Source organism: Drosophila novamexicana, unplaced genomic scaffold (genome assembly GCF_003285875.2).
Source record: "Drosophila novamexicana strain 15010-1031.04,08,12 unplaced genomic scaffold, DnovRS2.1 tig00001453-arrow-arrow-pilon, whole genome shotgun sequence".
In the NCBI taxonomy this organism is placed as follows: Eukaryota; Metazoa; Arthropoda; class Insecta; order Diptera; family Drosophilidae; genus Drosophila; species Drosophila novamexicana.
The window spans coordinates 190,147-213,234 of NW_020824860.1; the positions used below are offsets into that span (position 1 = coordinate 190,147).

General features: G+C 39.4%; 1 protein-coding gene across 2 annotated transcripts; it reads right to left on the bottom strand.

Moving 5' to 3' along the window:
• Window positions 1–21,529: 21,529 nt before the first annotated feature.
• LOC115767766 (N-glycosylase/DNA lyase) lies at window positions 21,530–23,032 on the bottom strand. 2 transcript variants are annotated; one of them, XM_030712088.1, is made up of 5 exons: window positions 22,892–23,032; window positions 22,521–22,835; window positions 21,938–22,424; window positions 21,762–21,871; window positions 21,530–21,575 (listed from the first exon to the last, which is right to left on the bottom strand). In XM_030712088.1, exons 1-4 carry the CDS (start codon window positions 22,981–22,983, stop codon window positions 21,794–21,796), a joined length of 972 nt encoding a protein of 323 aa, XP_030567948.1. In that variant the 5' UTR covers window positions 22,984–23,032; the 3' UTR covers window positions 21,530–21,575; window positions 21,762–21,793. The 2 variants fall into 2 exon arrangements, with proteins under 2 accessions (XP_030567948.1, XP_030567947.1); XM_030712087.1 differs by lacking the exon at window positions 21,530–21,575 and having other exon boundaries at window positions 21,664–21,871.
• Window positions 23,033–23,088: the final 56 nt, after the last annotated feature.

Sequence of the window (23,088 nt, forward strand, 5' to 3'; positions counted from 1 at the left end):
TCAAATCTCGACACCGATTTTTTAGTCGAAATTCATGTCCAAATCCTACCCCAAGATTCGTATATAGACATGGGTCAAAAATTACCACCCTCATAACTCGGTCAAATCTTATCCGATTTTCACGAAGTTTGGATTGTTCTTCATGGTTTTCCCTCTAGAATAATCTGGCATTCAAATCTCGACACCGATTTTTTAGTCGAAATTCATGTCCAAATCTTACCCCAAGATTCGTATTCCTACCCCAAGATTCGTATATAGACATGGGTCAAAAATTACCACCTCCATATCTAGGCCAAATCTCATCCGATTTTCACGAAGTTTGGATTTTTCTTCATGGTTTTCCCTCTAGATTAATCTGGCATTCAAATCTCGACACCGATTTTTTAGTCGAAATTCATGTCCAAATCTTACCCCAAGATTCGTATCTAGACATGGGTCACAAATTACCACCCTCATAACTCGGTCAAATCTTATCCGATTTTCACGAAGTTTGGCTTTTTCTTCATGGTTTTCCCTCTAGATTAATCTGGCATTCAAATCTCGACATCGATTTTTTAGTCGACATTCATGTCCAAATCTTACCCCAAGATTCGTATCTAGACATGGGTCAAAAATTACCACCTCCATATCTAGGCCAAATCTCATCCGATTTTCACGAAGTTTGGATTTTTCTTCATGGTTTTCCCTCTAGAATAATCTGGCATTCAAATCTCGACACCGATTTTTTAGTCGAAATTCATGTCCAAATCTTACCCCAAGATTCGTATTCCTACCCCAAGATTCGTATATAGACATGGGTCAAAAATTACCACCTCCATATCTAGGCCAAATCTCATCCGATTTTCACGAAGTTTGGATTTTTCTTCATGGTTTTCCCTCTAGATTAATCTGGCATTCAAATCTCTACACCGATTTTTTAGTCGAAATTCATGTCCAAATCTTACCCCAAGATTCGTATCTAGACATGGGTCACAAATTACCACCCTCATAACTCGGTCAAATCTTATCCGATTTTCACGAAGTTTGGCTTTTTCTTCATGGTTTTCCCTCTAGATTAATCTGGCATTCAAATCTCGACACCGATTTTTTAGTCGAAATTCATGTCCAAGTCCTACCCCAAGATTCGTATATAGACATGGGTCAAAAATTACCACCTCCATATCTAGGCCAAATCTCATCCGATTTTCACGAAGTTTGGATTTTTCTTCATGGTTTTCCCTCTAGATTAATCTGGCATTCAAATCTCGACACCAATTTTTTAGTCGAAATTCATGTCCAAATCTTACCCCAAGATTCGTATCTAGACATGGGTCACAAATTACCACCCTCATAACTCGGTCAAATCTTATCCGATTTTCACGAAGTTTGGCTTTTTCTTCATGGTTTTCCCTCTAGATTAATCTGGCATTCAAATCTCGACACCGATTTTTTAGTCGAAATTCATGTCCAAATCCTACCCCAAGATTCGTATATAGACATGGGTCAAAAATTACCACCCTCATAACTCGGTCAAATCTTATCCGATTTTCACGAAGTTTGGATTGTTCTTCATGGTTTTCCCTCTAGAATAATCTGGCATTCAAATCTCGACACCGATTTTTTAGTCGAAATTCATGTCCAAATCTTACCCCAGGATTCGTATTCCTACCCCAAGATTCGTATATAGACATGGGTCAAAAATTACCACCTCCATATCTAGGCCAAATCTCATCCGATTTTCACGAAGTTTGGATTTTTCTTCATGGTTTTCCCTCTAGATTAATCTGGCATTCAAATCTCGACACCGATTTTTTAGTCGAAATTCATGTCCAAATCTTACCCCAAGATTCGTATCTAGACATGGGTCACAAATTACCACCCTCATAACTCGGTCAAATCTTACCCGATTTTCACGAAGTTTGGCTTTTTCTTCATGGTTTTCCCTCTAGATTAATCTGGCATTCAAATCTCGACACCGATTTTTTAGTCGAAATTCATGTCCAAATCCTACCCCAAGATTCGTATATAGACATGGGTCAAAAATTACCACCTCCATATCTAGGCCAAATCTCATCCGATTTTCACGAAGTTTGGATTTTTCTTCATGGTTTTCCCTCTAGATTAATCTGGCATTCAAATCTCGACACCGATTTTTTAGTCGAAATTCATGTCCAAATCTTACCCCAAGATTCGTATCTAGACATGGGTCACAAATTACCACCCTCATAACTCGGTCAAATCTTATCCGATTTTCACGAAGTTTGGCTTTTTCTTCATGGTTTTCCCTCTAGATTAATCTGGCATTCAAATCTCGACACCGATTTTTTAGTCGAAATTCATGTCCAAATCCTACCCCAAGATTCGTATATAGACATGGGTCAAAAATTACCACCCTCATAACTCGGTCAAATCTTATCCGATTTTCACGAAGTTTGGATTGTTCTTCATGGTTTTCCCTCTAGAATAATCTGGCATTCAAATCTCGACACCGATTTTTTAGTCGAAATTCATGTCCAAATCTTACCCCAAGATTCGTATTCCTACCCCAAGATTCGTATATAGACATGGGTCAAAAATTACCACCTCCATATCTAGGCCAAATCTCATCCGATTTTCACGAAGTTTGGATTTTTCTTCATGGTTTTCCCTCTAGATTAATCTGGCATTCAAATCTCGACACCGATTTTTTAGTCGAAATTCATGTCCAAATCTTACCCCAAGATTCGTATCTAGACATGGGTCACAAATTACCACCCTCATAACTCGGTCAAATCTTATCCGATTTTCACGAAGTTTGGCTTTTTCTTCATGGTTTTCCCTCTAGATTAATCTGGCATTCAAATCTCGACATCGATTTTTTAGTCGACATTCATGTCCAAATCTTACCCCAAGATTCGTATCTAGACATGGGTCAAAAATTACCACCTCCATATCTAGGCCAAATCTCATCCGATTTTCACGAAGTTTGGATTTTTCTTCATGGTTTTCCCTCTAGATTAATCTGGCATTCAAATCTCGACACCGATTTTTTAGTCGAAATTCATGTCCAAATCTTACCCCAAGATTCGTATCTAGACATGGGTCACAAATTACCACCCTCATAACTCGGTCAAATCTTATCCGATTTTCACGAAGTTTGGCTTTTTCTTCATGGTTTTCCCTCTAGATTAATCTGGCATTCAAATCTCGACACCGATTTTTTAGTCGAAATTCATGTCCAAATCTTACCCCAAGATTCGTATCTAGACATGGGTCACAAATTACCACCCTCATAACTCGGTCAAATCTTATCCGATTTTCACGAAGTTTGGCTTTTTCTTCATGGTTTTCCCTCTAGATTAATCTGGCATTCAAATCTCGACACCGATTTTTTAGTCGAAATTCATGTCCAAGTCCTACCCCAAGATTCGTATATAGACATGGGTCAAAAATTACCACCCTCATAACTCGGTCAAATCTTATCCGATTTTCACGAAGTTTGGCTTTTTCTTCATGGTTTTCCCTCTAGATTAATCTGGCATTCAAATCTCGACACCGATTTTTTAGTCGAAATTCATGTCCAAATCTTACCCCAAGATTCGTATCTAGACATGGGTCACAAATTACCACCCTCATAACTCGGTCAAATCTTATCCGATTTTCACGAAGTTTGGCTTTTTCTTCATGGTTTTCCCTCTAGATTAATCTGGCATTCAAATCTCGACACCGATTTTTTAGTCGAAATTCATGTCCAAGTCCTACCCCAAGATTCGTATATAGACATGGGTCAAAAATTACCACCTCCATATCTAGGCCAAATCTCATCCGATTTTCACGAAGTTTGGATTTTTCTTCATGGTTTTCCCTCTAGATTAATCTGGCATTCAAATCTCGACACCGATTTTTTAGTCGAAATTCATGTCCAAATCTTACCCCAAGATTCGTATCTAGACATGGGTCACAAATTACCACCCTCATAACTCGGTCAAGTCGTATCCGATTTTCACGAAGTTTGGCTTTTTCTTCATGGTTTTCCCTCTAGATTAATCTGGCATTCAAATCTCGACACCGATTTTTTAGTCGAAATTCATGTCCAAATCCTACCCCAAGATTCGTATATAGACATGGGTCAAAAATTACCACCCTCATAACTCGGTCAAATCTTATCCGATTTTCACGAAGTTTGGATTGTTCTTCATGGTTTTCCCTCTAGAATAATCTGGCATTCAAATCTCGACACCGATTTTTTAGTCGAAATTCATGTCCAAATCTTACCCCAAGATTCGTATTCCTACCCCAAGATTCGTATATAGACATGGGTCAAAAATTACCACCTCCATATCTAGGCCAAATCTCATCCGATTTTCACGAAGTTTGGATTTTTCTTCATGGTTTTCCCTCTAGATTAATCTGGCATTCAAATCTCGACACCGATTTTTTAGTCGAAATTCATGTCCAAATCTTACCCCAAGATTCGTATCTAGACATGGGTCACAAATTACCACCCTCATAACTCGGTCAAATCTTATCCGATTTTCACGAAGTTTGGCTTTTTCTTCATGGTTTTCCCTCTAGATTAATCTGGCATTCAAATCTCGACACCGATTTTTTAGTCGAAATTCATGTCCAAATCTTACCCCAAGATTCGTATCTAGACATGGGTCACAAATTACCACCCTCATAACTCGGTCAAATCTTACCCGATTTTCACGAAGTTTGGCTTTTTCTTCATGGTTTTCCCTCTAGATTAATCTGGCATTCAAATCTCGACACCGATTTTTTAGTCGAAATTCATGTCCAAATCCTACCCCAAGATTCGTATATAGACATGGGTCAAAAATTACCACCTCCATATCTAGGCCAAATCTCATCCGATTTTCACGAAGTTTGGATTTTTCTTCATGGTTTTCCCTCTAGATTAATCTGGCATTCAAATCTCGACACCGATTTTTTAGTCGAAATTCATGTCCAAATCTTACCCCAAGATTCGTATCTAGACATGGGTCACAAATTACCACCCTCATAACTCGGTCAAATCTTATCCGATTTTCACGAAGTTTGGCTATTTCTTCATGGTTTTCCCTCTAGATTAATCTGGCATTCAAATCTCGACACCGATTTTTTAGTCGAAATTCATGTCCAAATCTTACCCCAAGATTCGTATCTAGACATGGGTCACAAATTACCACCCTCATAACTCGGTCAAGTCGTATCCGATTTTCACGAAGTTTGGCTTTTTCTTCATGGTTTTCCCTCTAGATTAATCTGGCATTCAAATCTCGACACCGATTTTTTAGTCGAAATTCATGTCCAAATCCTACCCCAAGATTCGTATATAGACATGGGTCAAAAATTACCACCCTCATAACTCGGTCAAATCTTATCCGATTTTCACGAAGTTTGGATTGTTCTTCATGGTTTTCCCTCTAGAATAATCTGGCATTCAAATCTCGACACCGATTTTTTAGTCGAAATTCATGTCCAAATCTTACCCCAAGATTCGTATTCCTACCCCAAGATTCGTATATAGACATGGGTCAAAAATTACCACCTCCATATCTAGGCCAAATCTCATCCGATTTTCACGAAGTTTGGATTTTTCTTCATGGTTTTCCCTCTAGATTAATCTGGCATTCAAATCTCGACACCGATTTTTTAGTCGAAATTCATGTCCAAATCTTACCCCAAGATTCGTATCTAGACATGGGTCACAAATTACCACCCTCATAACTCGGTCAAATCTTATCCGATTTTCACGAAGTTTGGCTTTTTCTTCATGGTTTTCCCTCTAGATTAATCTGGCATTCAAATCTCGACATCGATTTTTTAGTCGACATTCATGTCCAAATCTTACCCCAAGATTCGTATCTAGACATGGGTCAAAAATTACCACCTCCATATCTAGGCCAAATCTCATCCGATTTTCACGAAGTTTGGATTTTTCTTCATGGTTTTCCCTCTAGAATAATCTGGCATTCAAATCTCGACACCGATTTTTTAGTCGAAATTCATGTCCAAATCTTACCCCAAGATTCGTATTCCTACCCCAAGATTCGTATATAGACATGGGTCAAAAATTACCACCTCCATATCTAGGCCAAATCTCATCCGATTTTCACGAAGTTTGGATTTTTCTTCATGGTTTTCCCTCTAGATTAATCTGGCATTCAAATCTCTACACCGATTTTTTAGTCGAAATTCATGTCCAAATCTTACCCCAAGATTCGTATCTAGACATGGGTCACAAATTACCACCCTCATAACTCGGTCAAATCTTATCCGATTTTCACGAAGTTTGGCTTTTTCTTCATGGTTTTCCCTCTAGATTAATCTGGCATTCAAATCTCGACACCGATTTTTTAGTCGAAATTCATGTCCAAGTCCTACCCCAAGATTCGTATATAGACATGGGTCAAAAATTACCACCTCCATATCTAGGCCAAATCTCATCCGATTTTCACGAAGTTTGGATTTTTCTTCATGGTTTTCCCTCTAGATTAATCTGGCATTCAAATCTCGACACCAATTTTTTAGTCGAAATTCATGTCCAAATCTTACCCCAAGATTCGTATCTAGACATGGGTCACAAATTACCACCCTCATAACTCGGTCAAATCTTATCCGATTTTCACGAAGTTTGGCTTTTTCTTCATGGTTTTCCCTCTAGATTAATCTGGCATTCAAATCTCGACACCGATTTTTTAGTCGAAATTCATGTCCAAATCCTACCCCAAGATTCGTATATAGACATGGGTCAAAAATTACCACCCTCATAACTCGGTCAAATCTTATCCGATTTTCACGAAGTTTGGATTGTTCTTCATGGTTTTCCCTCTAGAATAATCTGGCATTCAAATCTCGACACCGATTTTTTAGTCGAAATTCATGTCCAAATCTTACCCCAGGATTCGTATTCCTACCCCAAGATTCGTATATAGACATGGGTCAAAAATTACCACCTCCATATCTAGGCCAAATCTCATCCGATTTTCACGAAGTTTGGATTTTTCTTCATGGTTTTCCCTCTAGATTAATCTGGCATTCAAATCTCGACACCGATTTTTTAGTCGAAATTCATGTCCAAATCTTACCCCAAGATTCGTATCTAGACATGGGTCACAAATTACCACCCTCATAACTCGGTCAAATCTTACCCGATTTTCACGAAGTTTGGCTTTTTCTTCATGGTTTTCCCTCTAGATTAATCTGGCATTCAAATCTCGACACCGATTTTTTAGTCGAAATTCATGTCCAAATCCTACCCCAAGATTCGTATATAGACATGGGTCAAAAATTACCACCTCCATATCTAGGCCAAATCTCATCCGATTTTCACGAAGTTTGGATTTTTCTTCATGGTTTTCCCTCTAGATTAATCTGGCATTCAAATCTCGACACCGATTTTTTAGTCGAAATTCATGTCCAAATCTTACCCCAAGATTCGTATCTAGACATGGGTCACAAATTACCACCCTCATAACTCGGTCAAATCTTATCCGATTTTCACGAAGTTTGGCTTTTTCTTCATGGTTTTCCCTCTAGATTAATCTGGCATTCAAATCTCGACACCGATTTTTTAGTCGAAATTCATGTCCAAATCTTACCCCAAGATTCGTATCTAGACATGGGTCACAAATTACCACCCTCATAACTCGGTCAAATCTTATCCGATTTTCACGAAGTTTGGCTTTTTCTTCATGGTCTTCCCTCTAGATTAATCTGGCATTCAAATCTCGACACCGATTTTTTAGTCGAAATTCATGTCCAAGTCCTACCCCAAGATTCGTATATAGACATGGGTCAAAAATTACCACCTCCATATCTAGGCCAAATCTCATCCGATTTTCACGAAGTTTGGATTTTTCTTCATGGTTTTCCCTCTAGATTAATCTGGCATTCAAATCTCGACACCGATTTTTTAGTCGAAATTCATGTCCAAATCTTACCCCAAGATTCGTATCTAGACATGGGTCACAAATTACCACCCTCATAACTCGGTCAAATCTTATCCGATTTTCACGAAGTTTGGCTTTTTCTTCATGGTTTTCCCTCTAGATTAATCTGGCATTCAAATCTCGACACCGATTTTTTAGTCGAAATTCATGTCCAAATCCTACCCCAAGATTCGTATATAGACATGGGTCAAAAATTACCACCCTCATAACTCGGTCAAATCTTATCCGATTTTCACGAAGTTTGGATTGTTCTTCATGGTTTTCCCTCTAGAATAATCTGGCATTCAAATCTCGACACCGATTTTTTAGTCGAAATTCATGTCCAAATCTTACCCCAGGATTCGTATTCCTACCCCAAGATTCGTATATAGACATGGGTCAAAAATTACCACCTCCATATCTAGGCCAAATCTCATCCGATTTTCACGAAGTTTGGATTTTTCTTCATGGTTTTCCCTCTAGATTAATCTGGCATTCAAATCTCGACACCGATTTTTTAGTCGAAATTCATGTCCGAATCGTACCCCAAGATTCGTATCTAGACATGGGTCACAAATTACCACCCTCATAACTCGGTCAAATCTTATCCGATTTTCACGAAGTTTGGCTTTTTCTTCATGGTTTTCCCTCTAGATTAATCTGGCATTCAAATCTCGACACCGATTTTTTAGTCGAAATTCATGTCCAAATCCTACCCCAAGATTCGTATATAGACATGGGTCAAAAATTACCACCTCCATATCTAGGCCAAATCTCATCCGATTTTCACGAAGTTTGGATTTTTCTTCATGGTTTTCCCTCTAGATTAATCTGGCATTCAAATCTCGACACCGATTTTTTAGTCGAAATTCATGTCCAAATCTTACCCCAAGATTCGTATCTAGACATGGGTCACAAATTACCACCCTCATAACTCGGTCAAATCTTATCCGATTTTCACGAAGTTTGGATTTTTCTTCATGGTTTTCCCTCTAGAATAATCTGGCATTCAAATCTCGACACCGATTTTTTAGTCGAAATTCATGTCCAAATCTTACCCCAAGATTCGTATATAGACATGGGTCACAAATTACCACCCTCATAACTCGGTCAAATCTTATCCGATTTTCACGAAGTTTGGCTTTTTCTTCATGGTTTTCCCTCTAGATTAATGTGGCATTCAAATCTTGACACCGATTTTTTAGTCGAAATTCATGTCCAAATCTTACCCCAAGATTCGTATATAGACATGGGTCAAAAATTACCACCCCCATAACTCGGTCAAATCTTATCCGATTTTCACGAAGTTTGGTTTTTTCTTCATGGTTTTCCCTCTAGATTAATCTGGCATTCAAATCTCGACACCGATTTTTTAGTCGAAATTCATGTCCAAATCCTACCCCAAGATTCGTATATAGACATGGGTCAAAAATTACCACCCTCATAACTCGGTCAAATCTTATCCGATTTTCACGAAGTTTGGATTTTTCTTCATGGTTTTCCCTCTAGATTAATCTGGCATTCAAATCTCGACACCGATTTTTTAGTCGAAATTCATGTCCAAATCTTACCCCAAGATTCGTATCTAGACATGGGTCAAAAATTACTACCCTCATAACTCGGTCAAATCTTATCCGATTTTCACGAAGTTTGGCTTTTTCTTCATGGTTTTCCCTCTAGATTAATCTGGCATTCAAATCTCGACACCGATTTTTTAGTCGACATTCATGTCCAAATCTTACCCCAAGATTCGTATCTAGACATGGGTCAAAAATTACCACCCTCATAACTCGGTCAAATCTCATCCGATTTTCACGAAGTTTGGATTTTTCTTCATGGTTTTCCCTCTAGATTAATCTGGCATTCAAATCTCGACACCGATTTTTTAGTCGAAATTCATGTCCAAATCTTACCCCAAGATTCGTATCTAGACATGGGTCACAAATTACCACCCTCATAACTCGGTCAAATCTTATCCGATTTTCACGAAGTTTGGCTTTTTCTTCATGGTTTTCCCTCTAGATTAATCTGGCATTCAAATCTCGACACCGATTTTTTAGTCGAAATTCATGTCCAAGTCCTACCCCAAGATTCGTATATAGACATGGGTCAAAAATTACCACCCTCATAACTCGGTCAAATCTTATCCGATTTTCACGAAGTTTGGATTGTTCTTCATGGTTTTCCCTCTAGAATAATCTGGCATTCAAATCTCGACACCGATTTTTTAGTCGAAATTCATGTCCAAATCTTACCCCAGGATTCGTATTCCTACCCCAAGATTCGTATATAGACATGGGTTAAAAATTACCACCTCCATATCTAGGCCAAATCTCATCCGATTTTCACGAAGTTTGGATTTTTCTTCATGGGTTTCCCTCTAGATTAATCTGGCATTCAAATCTCGACACCGATTTTTTAGTCGAAATTCATGTCCAAATCTTACCCCAAGATTCGCATCTAGACATGGGTCACAAATTACCACCCTCATAACTCGGTCAAATCTTATCCGATTTTCACGAAGTTTGGATTTTTCTTCATGGGTTTCCCTCTAGAATAATCTGGCATTCAAATCTCGACACCGATTTTTTAGTCGAAATTCATGTCCAAATCTTACCCCAAGATTCGTATATAGACATGGGTCAAAAATTACCACCCTCATAACTCGGTCAAATCATATCCGATTTTCACGAAGTTTGGCTTTTTCTTCATGGTTTTCCCTCTAGATTAATGTGGCATTCAAATCTTGACACCGATTTTTTAGTCGAAATTCATGTCCAAATCTTACCCCAAGATTCGTATATAGACATGGGTCAAAAATTACCACCCCCATAACTCGGTCAAATCTTATCCGATTTTCACGAAGTTTGGCTTTTTCTTCATGGTTTTCCCTCTAGATTAATCTGGCATTCAAATCTCGACACCGATTTTTTAGTCGAAATTTATGTCCAAATCTTACCCCAAGATTCGTATCTAGACATGGGTCACAAATTACTACCCTCATAACTCGGTCAAATCTTATCCGATTTTCACGAAGTTTGGCTTTTTCTTCATGGTTTTCCCTCTAGATTAATCTGGCATTCAAATCTCGACACCGATTTTTTAGTCGAAATTCATGTCCAAATCCTACCCCAAGATTCGTATATAGACATGGGTCAAAAATTACCACCTCCATATCTAGGCCAAATCTCATCCGATTTTCACGAAGTTTGGATTTTTCTTCATGGTTTTCCCTCTAGATTAATCTGGCATTCAAATCTCGACACCGACTTTTTAGTCGAAATTCATGTCCAAATCTTACCCCAAGATTCGTATCTAGACATGGGTCACAAATTACCACCCTCATAACTCGGTCAAATCTTATCCGATTTTCACGAAGTTTGGCTTTTTCTTCATGGTTTTCCCTCTAGATTAATCTGGCATTCAAATCTCGACACCGATTTTTTAGTCGAAATTCATGTCCAAATCCTACCCCAAGATTCGTATATAGACATGGGTCAAAAATTACCACCTCCATATCTAGGCCAAATCTCATCCGATTTTCACGAAGTTTGGATTTTTCTTCATGGTTTTCCCTCTAGATTAATCTGGCATTCAAATCTCGACACCGACTTTTTAGTCGAAATTCATGTCCAAATCTTACCCCAAGATTCGTATCTAGACATGGGTCACAAATTACCACCCTCATAACTCGGTCAAATCTTATCCGATTTTCACGAAGTTTGGATTTTTCTTCATGGTTTTCCCTCTAGATTAATCTGGCATTCAAATCTCGACACCGACTTTTTAGTCGAAATTCATGTCCAAATCTTACCCCAAGATTCGTATCTAGACATGGGTCACAAATTACCACCCTCATAACTCGGTCAAATCTTATCCGATTTTCACGAAGTTTGGCTTTTTCTTCATGGTTTTCCCTCTAGATTAATCTGGCATTCAAATCTCGACACCGATTTTTTAGTCGAAATTCATGTCCAAATCCTACCCCAAGATTCGTATATAGACATGGGTCAAAAATTACCACCTCCATATCTAGGCCAAATCTCATCCGATTTTCACGAAGTTTGGATTTTTCTTCATGGTTTTCCCTCTAGATTAATCTGGCATTCAAATCTCGACACCGACTTTTTAGTCGAAATTCATGTCCAAATCTTACCCCAAGATTCGTATCTAGACATGGGTCACAAATTACCACCCTCATAACTCGGTCAAATCTTATCCGATTTTCACGAAGTTTGGCTTTTTCTTCATGGTTTTCCCTCTAGATTAATCTGGCATTCAAATCTCGACACCGATTTTTTAGTCGAAATTCATGTCCAAATCCTACCCCAAGATTCGTATATAGACATGGGTCAAAAATTACCACCTCCATATCTAGGCCAAATCTCATCCGATTTTCACGAAGTTTGGATTTTTCTTCATGGTTTTCCCTCTAGATTAATCTGGCATTCAAATCTCGACACCGACTTTTTAGTCGAAATTCATGTCCAAATCTTACCCCAAGATTCGTATCTAGACATGGGTCACAAATTACCACCCTCATAACTCGGTCAAATCTTATCCGATTTTCACGAAGTTTGGCTTTTTCTTCATGGTTTTCCCTCTAGATTAATCTGGCATTCAAATCTCGACACCGATTTTTTAGTCGAAATTCATGTCCAAATCCTACCCCAAGATTCGTATATAGACATGGGTCAAAAATTACCACCTCCATATCTAGGCCAAATCTCATCCGATTTTCACGAAGTTTGGATTTTTCTTCATGGTTTTCCCTCTAGATTAATCTGGCATTCAAATCTCGACACCGACTTTTTAGTCGAAATTCATGTCCAAATCTTACCCCAAGATTCGTATCTAGACATGGGTCACAAATTACCACCCTCATAACTCGGTCAAATCTTATCCGATTTTCACGAAGTTTGGCTTTTTCTTCATGGTTTTCCCTCTAGATTAATCTGGCATTCAAATCTCGACACCGATTTTTTAGTCGAAATTCATGTCCAAATCTTACCCCAAGATTCGTATCTAGACATGGGTCACAAATTACCACCCTCATAACTCGGTCAAATCTTATCCGATTTTCACGAAGTTTGGATTTTTCTTCATGGTTTTCCCTCTAGAATAATCTGGCATTCAAATCTCGACACCGATTTTTTAGTCGAAATTCATGTCCAAATCTTACCCCAAGATTCGTATATAGACATGGGTCAAAAATTACCACCCTCATAACTCGGTCAAATCTTATCCGATTTTCACGAAGTTTGGCTTTTTCTTCATGGTTTTCCCTCTAGATTAATGTGGCATTTAAATCTTGACACCGATTTTTTAGTCGAAATTCATGTCCAAATCTTACCCCAAGATTCGTATATAGACATGGGTCAAAAATTACCACCCCCATAACTCGGTCAAATCTTATCCGATTTTCACGAAGTTTGGCTTTTTCTTCATGATTTTCCCTCTAGATTAATCTGGCATTCAAATCTCGACACCGATTTTTTAGTCGAAATTCATGTCCAAATCCTACCCCAAGATTCGTATATAGACATGGGTCAAAAATTACCACCCTCATAACTCGGTCAAATCTTATCCGATTTTCACGAAGTTTGGATTGTTCTTCATGGTTTTCCCTCTAGAATAATCTGGCATTCAAATCTCGACACCGATTTTTTAGTCGAAATTCATGTCCAAATCTTACCCCAGGATTCGTATTCCTACCCCAAGATTCGTATATAGACATGGGTCAAAAATTACCACCTCCATATCTAGGCCAAATCTCATCCGATTTTCACGAAGTTTGGATTTTTCTTCATGGTTTTCCCTCTAGATTAATCTGGCATTCAAATCTCGACACCGATTTTTTAGTCGAAATTCATGTCCAAATCTTACCCCAAGATTCGTATCTAGACATGGGTCAAAAATTACCACCCTCATAACTCGGTCAAATCTTATCCGATTTTCACGCAGTTTGGATTTTTCTTCAGCTTCGCCGTTTTTCCGTCCTAATTTCGAATCAATTATAAAACTTAGCCCCGCATTTGGCATTGATCTGTGGAAATGCATCTATTTGACATTTAATTGGCATTTCCATTAGGCAACCAGCAGCTCAGTCCGTTAATTGCTTTTTTTTCTAACTACTTTTTATTTTTATTTTTTTGTTGCGTTCCCTTTGCTGTTGGATTTTATGCTCGAGATTATGCCCATTTGCAGGTTTCACCTGGCAGTGGCCCGTGGAGCCGCCATTGGCATTTGCTCTGTAACCTGGCTTTGGCCATTTAATAAACCCAACGCTTTACAGCTCTTGGGCAACTTTTTGGGGTAGCCTGCAACTTTTTGGCAACTTAACAACAATTTCTGGTTATGCAAACTTGCAACTTTTGCGACCACCAGCGACCATCCAAAACCATTCCACATTCATACCCAAACAGCCAACAGGCAACAAACAGTTCGCAGTTTTCGAACATTTTCACTCCGCGGCAAACACAGAAAACTTTGGCGTTTTACGCGGTTAATGCCGAGAAGCTGAAAACTCGTTGCATGTGACGCTGTAATTTATGTGTAACCTGCACCAACAACAACAACAACAATAACAATAACAAGAACAAGAAATAGCAACACCTTGGCAAGAACTCCATCTTTATGCTCATCTCCAGTAGCTGACGCAACCTTCACTCCCCTTTCTAAACGCCCGTCGTATTTATGACCATTATTTGCGTGGCTGTCGAAAAAGTTTACAACCTGGTCACTGGGGCAATGGCAAAGGTTGCTGAATGTGCCGCTCGTCGAGTGAGCTCAACTGCTTGGCCCTTCGACATGACTGAGATGCCAGCGTTAATTATTACAAATTCGATTCGGGACAGGCTCAATGCAGTTGACATGCTGCCAACGTGCGGCTATTTCTTCAAAATTTCGACCTATGTCTATATACGATAATTGAGCTACGACTTAAACATGCATTTTGACCAGGAATAATGTTGCCAGCTTTAGATGCCAAATTGAGCTAGGGGCCAAACCATGAACAACGGCACAAAACTCGTGAAAAGCGATTTTGTTTTGACCGAGGATCTAGATACTAGAACCAGAGTCTAAGTCAGAGTCAAAGTCAGAGTCTAAGACAGAGTCTAAGTCAGAGTTTGTTAAGAAACATCAACAACAAAATGTGGCTTAGCTGTGTTTGAGCATCGGAATAACAAACGGCTGGTCGCCAGTTCAAACTCAGCAACAATTTTCGATTTTAAACCCGATTTTTATAGTTTACGAATTAAATTAATTAATTAATAGATGTACTTACCTTCTTATATTTAATTTTCAACAGCTTCTTTTTGTCACAGAACTTAAATCATTTTTATCACAAAACAGGAAACACACTTAAACATATTTATGGCGCTCAGAAAAAAAAATTAGAAAAAAATATGAAATCATGAATTAAAACACATTTCCTTGAAGCGAAAAAAAAATAAACATTTTGTCCAAAACTAGGGCAACACAATGAAACACAGAAAAAAAAATCACAGAAAAAATATTTTAAAAAAATTAAATTATTGATTTTGGAAAGCTTCTTTAAAAGAAATCAAATTAACTTTTTATCCTAAAAGAGGAAGCACAGTTAAACACAGAAAAAAAAAATTTGAAAAAAATATAAAAGCACACACATGACACTTTTCCTTTTTGCAATAACTGAAAAACAGATAAAAAGAATTTGAATAAGAAAATATAATTGTCGAAAATCATATATAAAACAAGTAAGAGGTTCTAGTCGGGAGCTCCCGACTAGGGGATACCCTGAACCCTCTTCTTCCAACATCAAATGCATATATATACTCTATTTTAGTAGCTATATGTCAAGTTTGGTGACTCTAGCTCTTATTATTTACCAAAATTGCCCAAAAACAGGGCAAACCGATATCGATTTTTATCGATTGCTTGGAAACGGAGTAAGTTATCGATTATCGGAAACAAACTCGATCTGCGCGGGAACTAGGAGCAACTACATCTAACTCTCTAGCTCTTATAGGTTCGGAGATCCTTGCGTTCATACATACGGACGGACGGACGGACGGACGGACGGACGGACGGACGGACGGACAGTCGGACATGGCTAGATCGACTCAGCTACTTATGCAGATCAAGAATATATATACTTTATGGGGTCGGAGTTGCTTCCTTCTGCCTGTTACATACATTTGGATTTTGCACAAATACAATATACCCTTATACCCATTTTCAATGGGTTCAGGGTATAATTATAATATAGCTCAGCCTTGCCCGTGGCACGTCCAGCATAATTTTCTCTCAATGATCTTTGAAAATGAGTTTGCAGCCGATCAGACTTAAAAGTTTCATAGATGATGAGGATGGAATTTTCCTAAACCTCGTCCTCACACAAGTGCAAATTTCAGTTTCCTAGCTCTTACAGTTTCTGCTGAGCGTCAATCAGTCAGTCAATCAATCAATCAGTCAGTCAATCAGGACAAACAGTTTTATATATAGAGATAACAAACTTGTTGCAATTATAGTTAAATAATTTATTGATTAATATTAATTTAATAACTAGCAGCAATTACAATTACTCAAGTAATTATGAGCCAGGAGTTTAATTACTCAAAGTAATTATGCATGTTAATTGCAGTATTTTAACTACACAGCTCGCACAAGTACCTCAAGTTGTTTTTGCTATTATATTTATGGACACACACACACACACACACACACACACACACACACACACACACACACACACACACACACACACACACACACACACACACACACACACACACACACACACACACACACACACACACACACACACACACACACACACACACACACACACACACACACACACACACACACACACACACACACACACACACACACACACACACACACACACACACACACACACACTCACACACACACACACACACTCACACACACACACACACACTCACACACACACACACACACACTCACACACACACACTCACACACACACACACACACTCACACACACACACGCACGTACACCCATCAGTTAGCTTGAAATTTTGATTTGCTGTGCAAGTTATTTGATTGCACTTCGTGCAACGCATTTTGCAATGTTGTGAATTGAAAATTAAACTGTCTAATAAATAATTTAGAGCATGAAACCCATAACTGTGACGCCCACGTCCAAGTCAGTTAATCCAATGTGTGTATGTGTGTGTGTGTGTGTGTGTGTGTAGTATGTCTGCTTCCGGTGCCGAAAGTTAGGTGTATGTATGTGTGGTCGGTTGGCTGCGGTTAGCTGTTGTCTAAATTAAATTATAGCTGACACCACATGGACTCTTCCCCCCTTAAGGAGCACAAGGACCACGAACCGTGCTCAGCATTAGAGATGGGCGCGTGACAACACAAATACAAACAATGTTGGGGATAAGAGATTCCTAAAACATAAACAAAACAAATACAAGTAGAAACATTTTGCCTTTCCTCTATGTACATTCACAAAGGAAGCACGTGCTTCCTCTTCACCTTGCCGCAGACTATGTCTAGGAATTGCATCCTCAATTAACTTCGGTGTTTAAAGTCCGATTTTTATGAAATTTTCAGTGCTTTAATATGGGCTCTTAAAGTCTTCGAGCTATGCCTTAAAAAAACCGTGTGCGAGATCGATATTTACCAATATTTTTTAAATGACGAGAATCTTCGATAAGGGTTTGAAAAAAAGAACCGAGTCGTTTATCGATACTTATCGATGTTGAGCAGATGCCTGAGTAAATAACTTACAAATATACTTGATCTCACGTACTTCTAAACTCTGAAATTGTTGCGCAGTAGAAGACTCTTCTTTTAAATAAATAAAGAGAATTAAATTTCAATTTCAGATCTTCCTCAAGATTCAAATTAAGATCTAGATTACGTTCAGTCGAGTAAGAAAACAGAGCTGAACACGCTCGCAGCTCCAACTTAAATTTCTTACACAAAAGACGTGCATCTGATGTGACACGAAGCTCAACACGTGCCCATCTCCAATGAGTATCAGCTGGCCGTTAGGAGCGCGTGTTCGTTTCCATATAGAAAAACCTAAGACAAGACACGAATGCACGAACACGACAAACACGCATCTCTAAGCAAAGGTCATCAGTCGTGCCAGTTCGTGTTACGAATGAGTGCACAACTCACGCGAACCATTTATCTTTACACTCGATTCGAAGGTCGTGTCGGTTAGCCTGTTATTTGTCCGACAGGACAAATAGAAAAACCTAAGACAAGACACGAAGACACGTGTCACGAGGCACACCTGATACCAAATTCGTGTCTGGTGCGTGTCACGTAAAAATCAACTGAAATCTATTCGATTTCAATTACGATAGTGTACACGTGACACGCGCTCATCCCTAAGCAATTGTATGGTTAGCCCGTTATTTGTCGGTGCCCAGGTGAATTGGCGGCTTGCATTTTTCTACCAACCTTTATGCCCTTACAGAGGGTATTCGAATTATCTGAGAAAGTGTGCATGGAAGGCAATCGAAGCCAACGGGCATATTTCTATATAAGAATATGAAGACACGAGTCGATTTGGCTGTGCGGCTCGCTCTGTGAGTTGAAGTCAGATAGATCGTACGACTATAGCATATAGCTTGCATAGAAACAATCAAACAACTGAACTCTTTCCCTATAAAAATATTCCTTGTGTTTTTTTAAGATATCTCAAGCAAGCTTGGAACAAGCTAAACTGTATGACTCTCACATTGTTTAAATTAAGACATTTGTTGTTTTGCCAGAAACTGCGTCGGACTGACAAGCGAAGGGTCGCTGGTTCAAATTGAGACCTTGCCAGGGCATTGATTATTCGGCGTGCCAAGGAGATCTTTGCAGAGCAGCAGCTCTTTTTGTTTGTGTTTTTTAGTCCTAAAATTGTTGTGCAAAATTTATAAGTAAATTGCTTTTTATTTTGTGCAAAGTAAAACCACTGAAAAGCTGTTTAGTCTCTCGCGAAGTGTTAGCAAAATACTTTCAGCGGCTTGTAGTTGCGTTCGGGTTTAGTTACTCGCATTCCATGGCAACGGACGGATGCAGGCCGGCTGCCTGGGGGGCAGGCAGGGTTAGCTAACTGCCAGACTGCTTGCCAGGTATGCCCAGCCCCAGCCCCAGCCCCAGCCCCAGCCCCAGACCAGCTCCCTCATCCCGCTCCTCCTCCGGCCTCGACTAGCTCAGCTACACCTTAACCGGGCAAGGTAGGGGTCAGGGGTGTGGCGCAACCGCGCAATGTGCCCGCCATGCAAGTATTTTGCGTTATTTTTTTTTTGTTTTTGTTAAGCTTGTGTTTGTGTTGAGCTCTGGAGCTGACGTTAAAAGGTTTATCCCATTGAAGTTTCTGTTACAGCACAGCGTGCAAAATTAAAGCCAACGGATTAAGTGATGCACTATCCCTTGCCAGCAAAGTAACACAAGAAATTTCAGTTTTCACCCCACCGCCTCCCCCTTCATCAGCCCAGCAACACTTCAAGTGCTCCAAATCAAATGGGTTAAATCTGTTTGGTAATTGCAACTGGTTGCCTGGGAAAGGAATCACCGTTTAGATGTGAAGTCCAGTCAGCCTACACAAAAAAAAACAAGTAAGAGGTTCTAGTCGGGAGCTCCCGACTAGGGGATACCCTGAACCCTCTTCTTCCAACATCAAATGCATATAAATATTCTATTTAAGAAGCTATATGTCAAGTTTGGTGCCTCTAGTTCTTATTATTTACCAGAATTGCCCAAAAAACAGGATATCGATATCGATTTTTATCGATTGCTTGGAAACGGAGTAAGTTATCGATTATCGGAAACAAACTTGATCTGCGCGGGAGCTAGGAGCACCTACATCTAAAATTTCAAGTCTCTAGCTCTTATAGGTTCTGAGATCCTTGCGTTCATACATACGGACGGACGGACAGACAGACGGACATGGCTAGATCGGCTCGGCTATTGATGTTGATCAAGAATATATATACTTTATGGGGTCGGAGAAGCTTCCTTTTGCCTGTTACATACATTTGCATTTTGCAAATGTACCCATTTTTAATGGGTACAGGGTATAAAAAAAAAAGAACAAAAGGAAACGGCTAACTTCGGCACGGCGAAGACTAAATACCCTTGCAAACAAATGAAACTCGTAATTGCAGAGTAAGGTTAAATTAGCTTGAAGACACACGATAGTTTTCGAACTAATAAATTCGGCATGCCAAAGATTTAATACCCTCGTCAGCATTTGCGTTTCGGTTACGGATATGTGAGCAAACAAAATATTTTGTCATAAGGAAACTCATTTTTAAACTGATTCTTCCTACAGAGCTTTATAATATAGTAGTGCCATCTTGATAAGACTTGGCAGATATATAAGCAGCATAATTTAAAAAATAATTGCTGGCGTTGGTCAAGATATCTTGATAAACACAAAAGTTTCTCATACAAGAACTCGGTTTTCGACCGATCGTTCCAATGGCAGCTATGCTATATAGTAGTTCGATGTTGTTAAGATTTTGCATATATATGACGAGCATAGTAAAACTCATATATGCCGAGTTTGGTCAAGATACCTTGAGAAACATAAAAGTTTCCCGTACAAGAACCTACTTATCGACCGATCGTTCCTATGGCAGCTATATGATATAGTAGTCCGATATTGTTAAGATTTTGCATATATATGAGGATCATAGTACAACTTAGATATGCCGAGTTTGGTCAAGATACCTTGAGAAACACAAGTTTCCCGTACAAGAACCTACTTATCGACCGATCGTTCCTATGGCAGCTATATGATATAGTAGTCCGATGTCAAAAAGGTTTGGTATATATATGAGTAGAAAAGTGAAACTAATTAATGTAAAAGTTGGTTAAGATACCATAGAAAACAAAAAAGTTTCCCGTACAAGAGCCTACTTATCAACCGATTGTTCCTATGGCATCTATATGCTGTAGTAGTCTGATTTCGACAAGATTTTGCATATATGTAGAGAGCATGGTAAAACTTCTAAATGCCGAATTTGGTCAAGATAGCTTTAAAAACACAATAGTTTTCCATACAAGAGCTGAATTTTCAAGCAATCGTTCCTATGACAGCTATATGACATAGTAGTCCGATAAAAAAAAACATTTGGTATATATATGAGGAGCAAAGTGAAACCTATAAATGTCCAGTTTGGTCAAGATATCTTAATAAACAAAAAAGTTTTCCATACAAAAACTGAACTTTCGACCGATCATTCCTATGGCAGCTATACGATATAGCGGTACGATCCGACCGGTTTCGATTTATGTAGCAAAAACACGGACATATGCAAAACTGAGAGGCTAGTTTGCATAGGAACAGACAGACGGACAAAAAAGTTGTTCATACAAGAACTTAATTGAATTATGCCGGATGACCAAACTTTCCAAATATATCACGGAACTTATCATCATCATCATTTATCGTACTATCCTAACAAAACCTTTTGAGAATCGGACCACGCTACAGTTCAGAAATAAAGTTTTAAGTATTAAAAACGATTTTAAGTACTGAAGTTTACCCGAAATCTGATATATTCGAGGTTGACTGTGCTCTCTTTTTGCACAGAGAAACTAATTTGAACATTTTTGAAATGTTTAGGTAAAAACTTTTCGCTACTTACAGGCTCTGTTCCGCTTTTAATGCAGCTATCGAGCACAGATCCATACCTAAGATTTACAAAATGGTGAAATTAATAATTTGTCAAAATGTCGTGTGGAAAACAAAAACGGCTATTTGTGAGTTAAACAAGTTATGGACGGGTTAGAGTACACACAGGGATAATTTTGGCTAAAAATAACATAAATATCTATGTGGGATGACGGACACGTTTGTATGTAGGAATATATACATACACATAATGTACATAAAACAAAATCTAATTGAATCATTTTTTGCGCTTCTTAGGCTTGGCTTCTTGTTGGGACCTATCCTGAAACTGCGGCAAGTCCGCACAGAATAGAACCTGCAAAAAAATATTGAAGAAACGGTTCTTAATATTGTTAATCCTATTTTACCGGCCGTTACTCACCGTTTGCGCCCAGCCGGCGTATTTGCCATGCAGCTGCTGAAAATGCTGCGCCACCTCAGCATAGATTTTGCTGGTCACGCTCTTCTGGGTGGCCAGGTGGGGCAGGTAATGGCGCTGCGCTAGCTTAAAAATGTGCGTATCAATGGGCACCGCCTCCAGATGGCCCAGCGACATGAGGCAGATGCAATCGGCCACCTTGTAGCCAATGCCGGGCAGCTGTACCAAAGCCTCGCGCGCCTCAGCGTAGGGCAACTGACGCAGCTGCTCGAACCAGTCATTGCCGCCAAGCGCCTGAATCTGCGACAGCGAACGGGCTATGAACTTGGCACGATAGCCAAACTTGGCGGCACGCAGCTCCGCATCCAGCTCGCTGCAGCTGCGTTCGCTGAGCGCTTTGAGTGTGGGAAACGTGTACTCATCCTGCCCATGAAAGTGTCCAATTTTGTGTCCGTAGGCGGCGCAAAACCATTGAATCATGGCGGATATCCTAAAAGATCAGAGAGAGAGATGAATGCCAATTGGACACCAGCTGGGTTTAAATATGCATATATATCACCCTTGGCGAGTTAAAGGACTTGCCTACCGTTTTATATTGTTGTTTTGGCTGCACATGAAGCAAACAATGTTCTCCAGCGGCTCCTGTGACAGCATGCGCACCGGCTTGCCCACAAATTTGCCAAAATGCTCATCCGCTTGCATCCAGCCGGCCTGCTCCGACTCCAAGTCGAAATCGGCCCGCAGATAGTCGCTCAACAATGAGCCGAAATTGTGTTCACGTTGGGTGCCCGCTGCATGTGCTTCATAAACAATATGCTCGTCCTCGGGCCGCAGCACCCAGTAGGTGTTCAAGGCGACGCCGCAATATTTGACTTTGGGCTCAGCGCACAATTTGCGCCAGCTGAAAAGCGCATTTAGCTAACTAATTGCGTGCGAAAAATGTGTTTATATACGCACCGAAAACTTTGCCCGCCCAGTAGGGTACGCTCCAGATCGCATATCCTGGCTTTTAAGCGTATTATGCCGCTTTGTTTTACGGCTTTTGTCATTTGTGTGTTCAAACTGTAAATTGAAATGAAAAAGCGCGAACAGCTGTAAAAATGCCGATAAGTTCTAGCACAGCCGGCGTGGGTGTGCTTTCGATAACTTTCTTG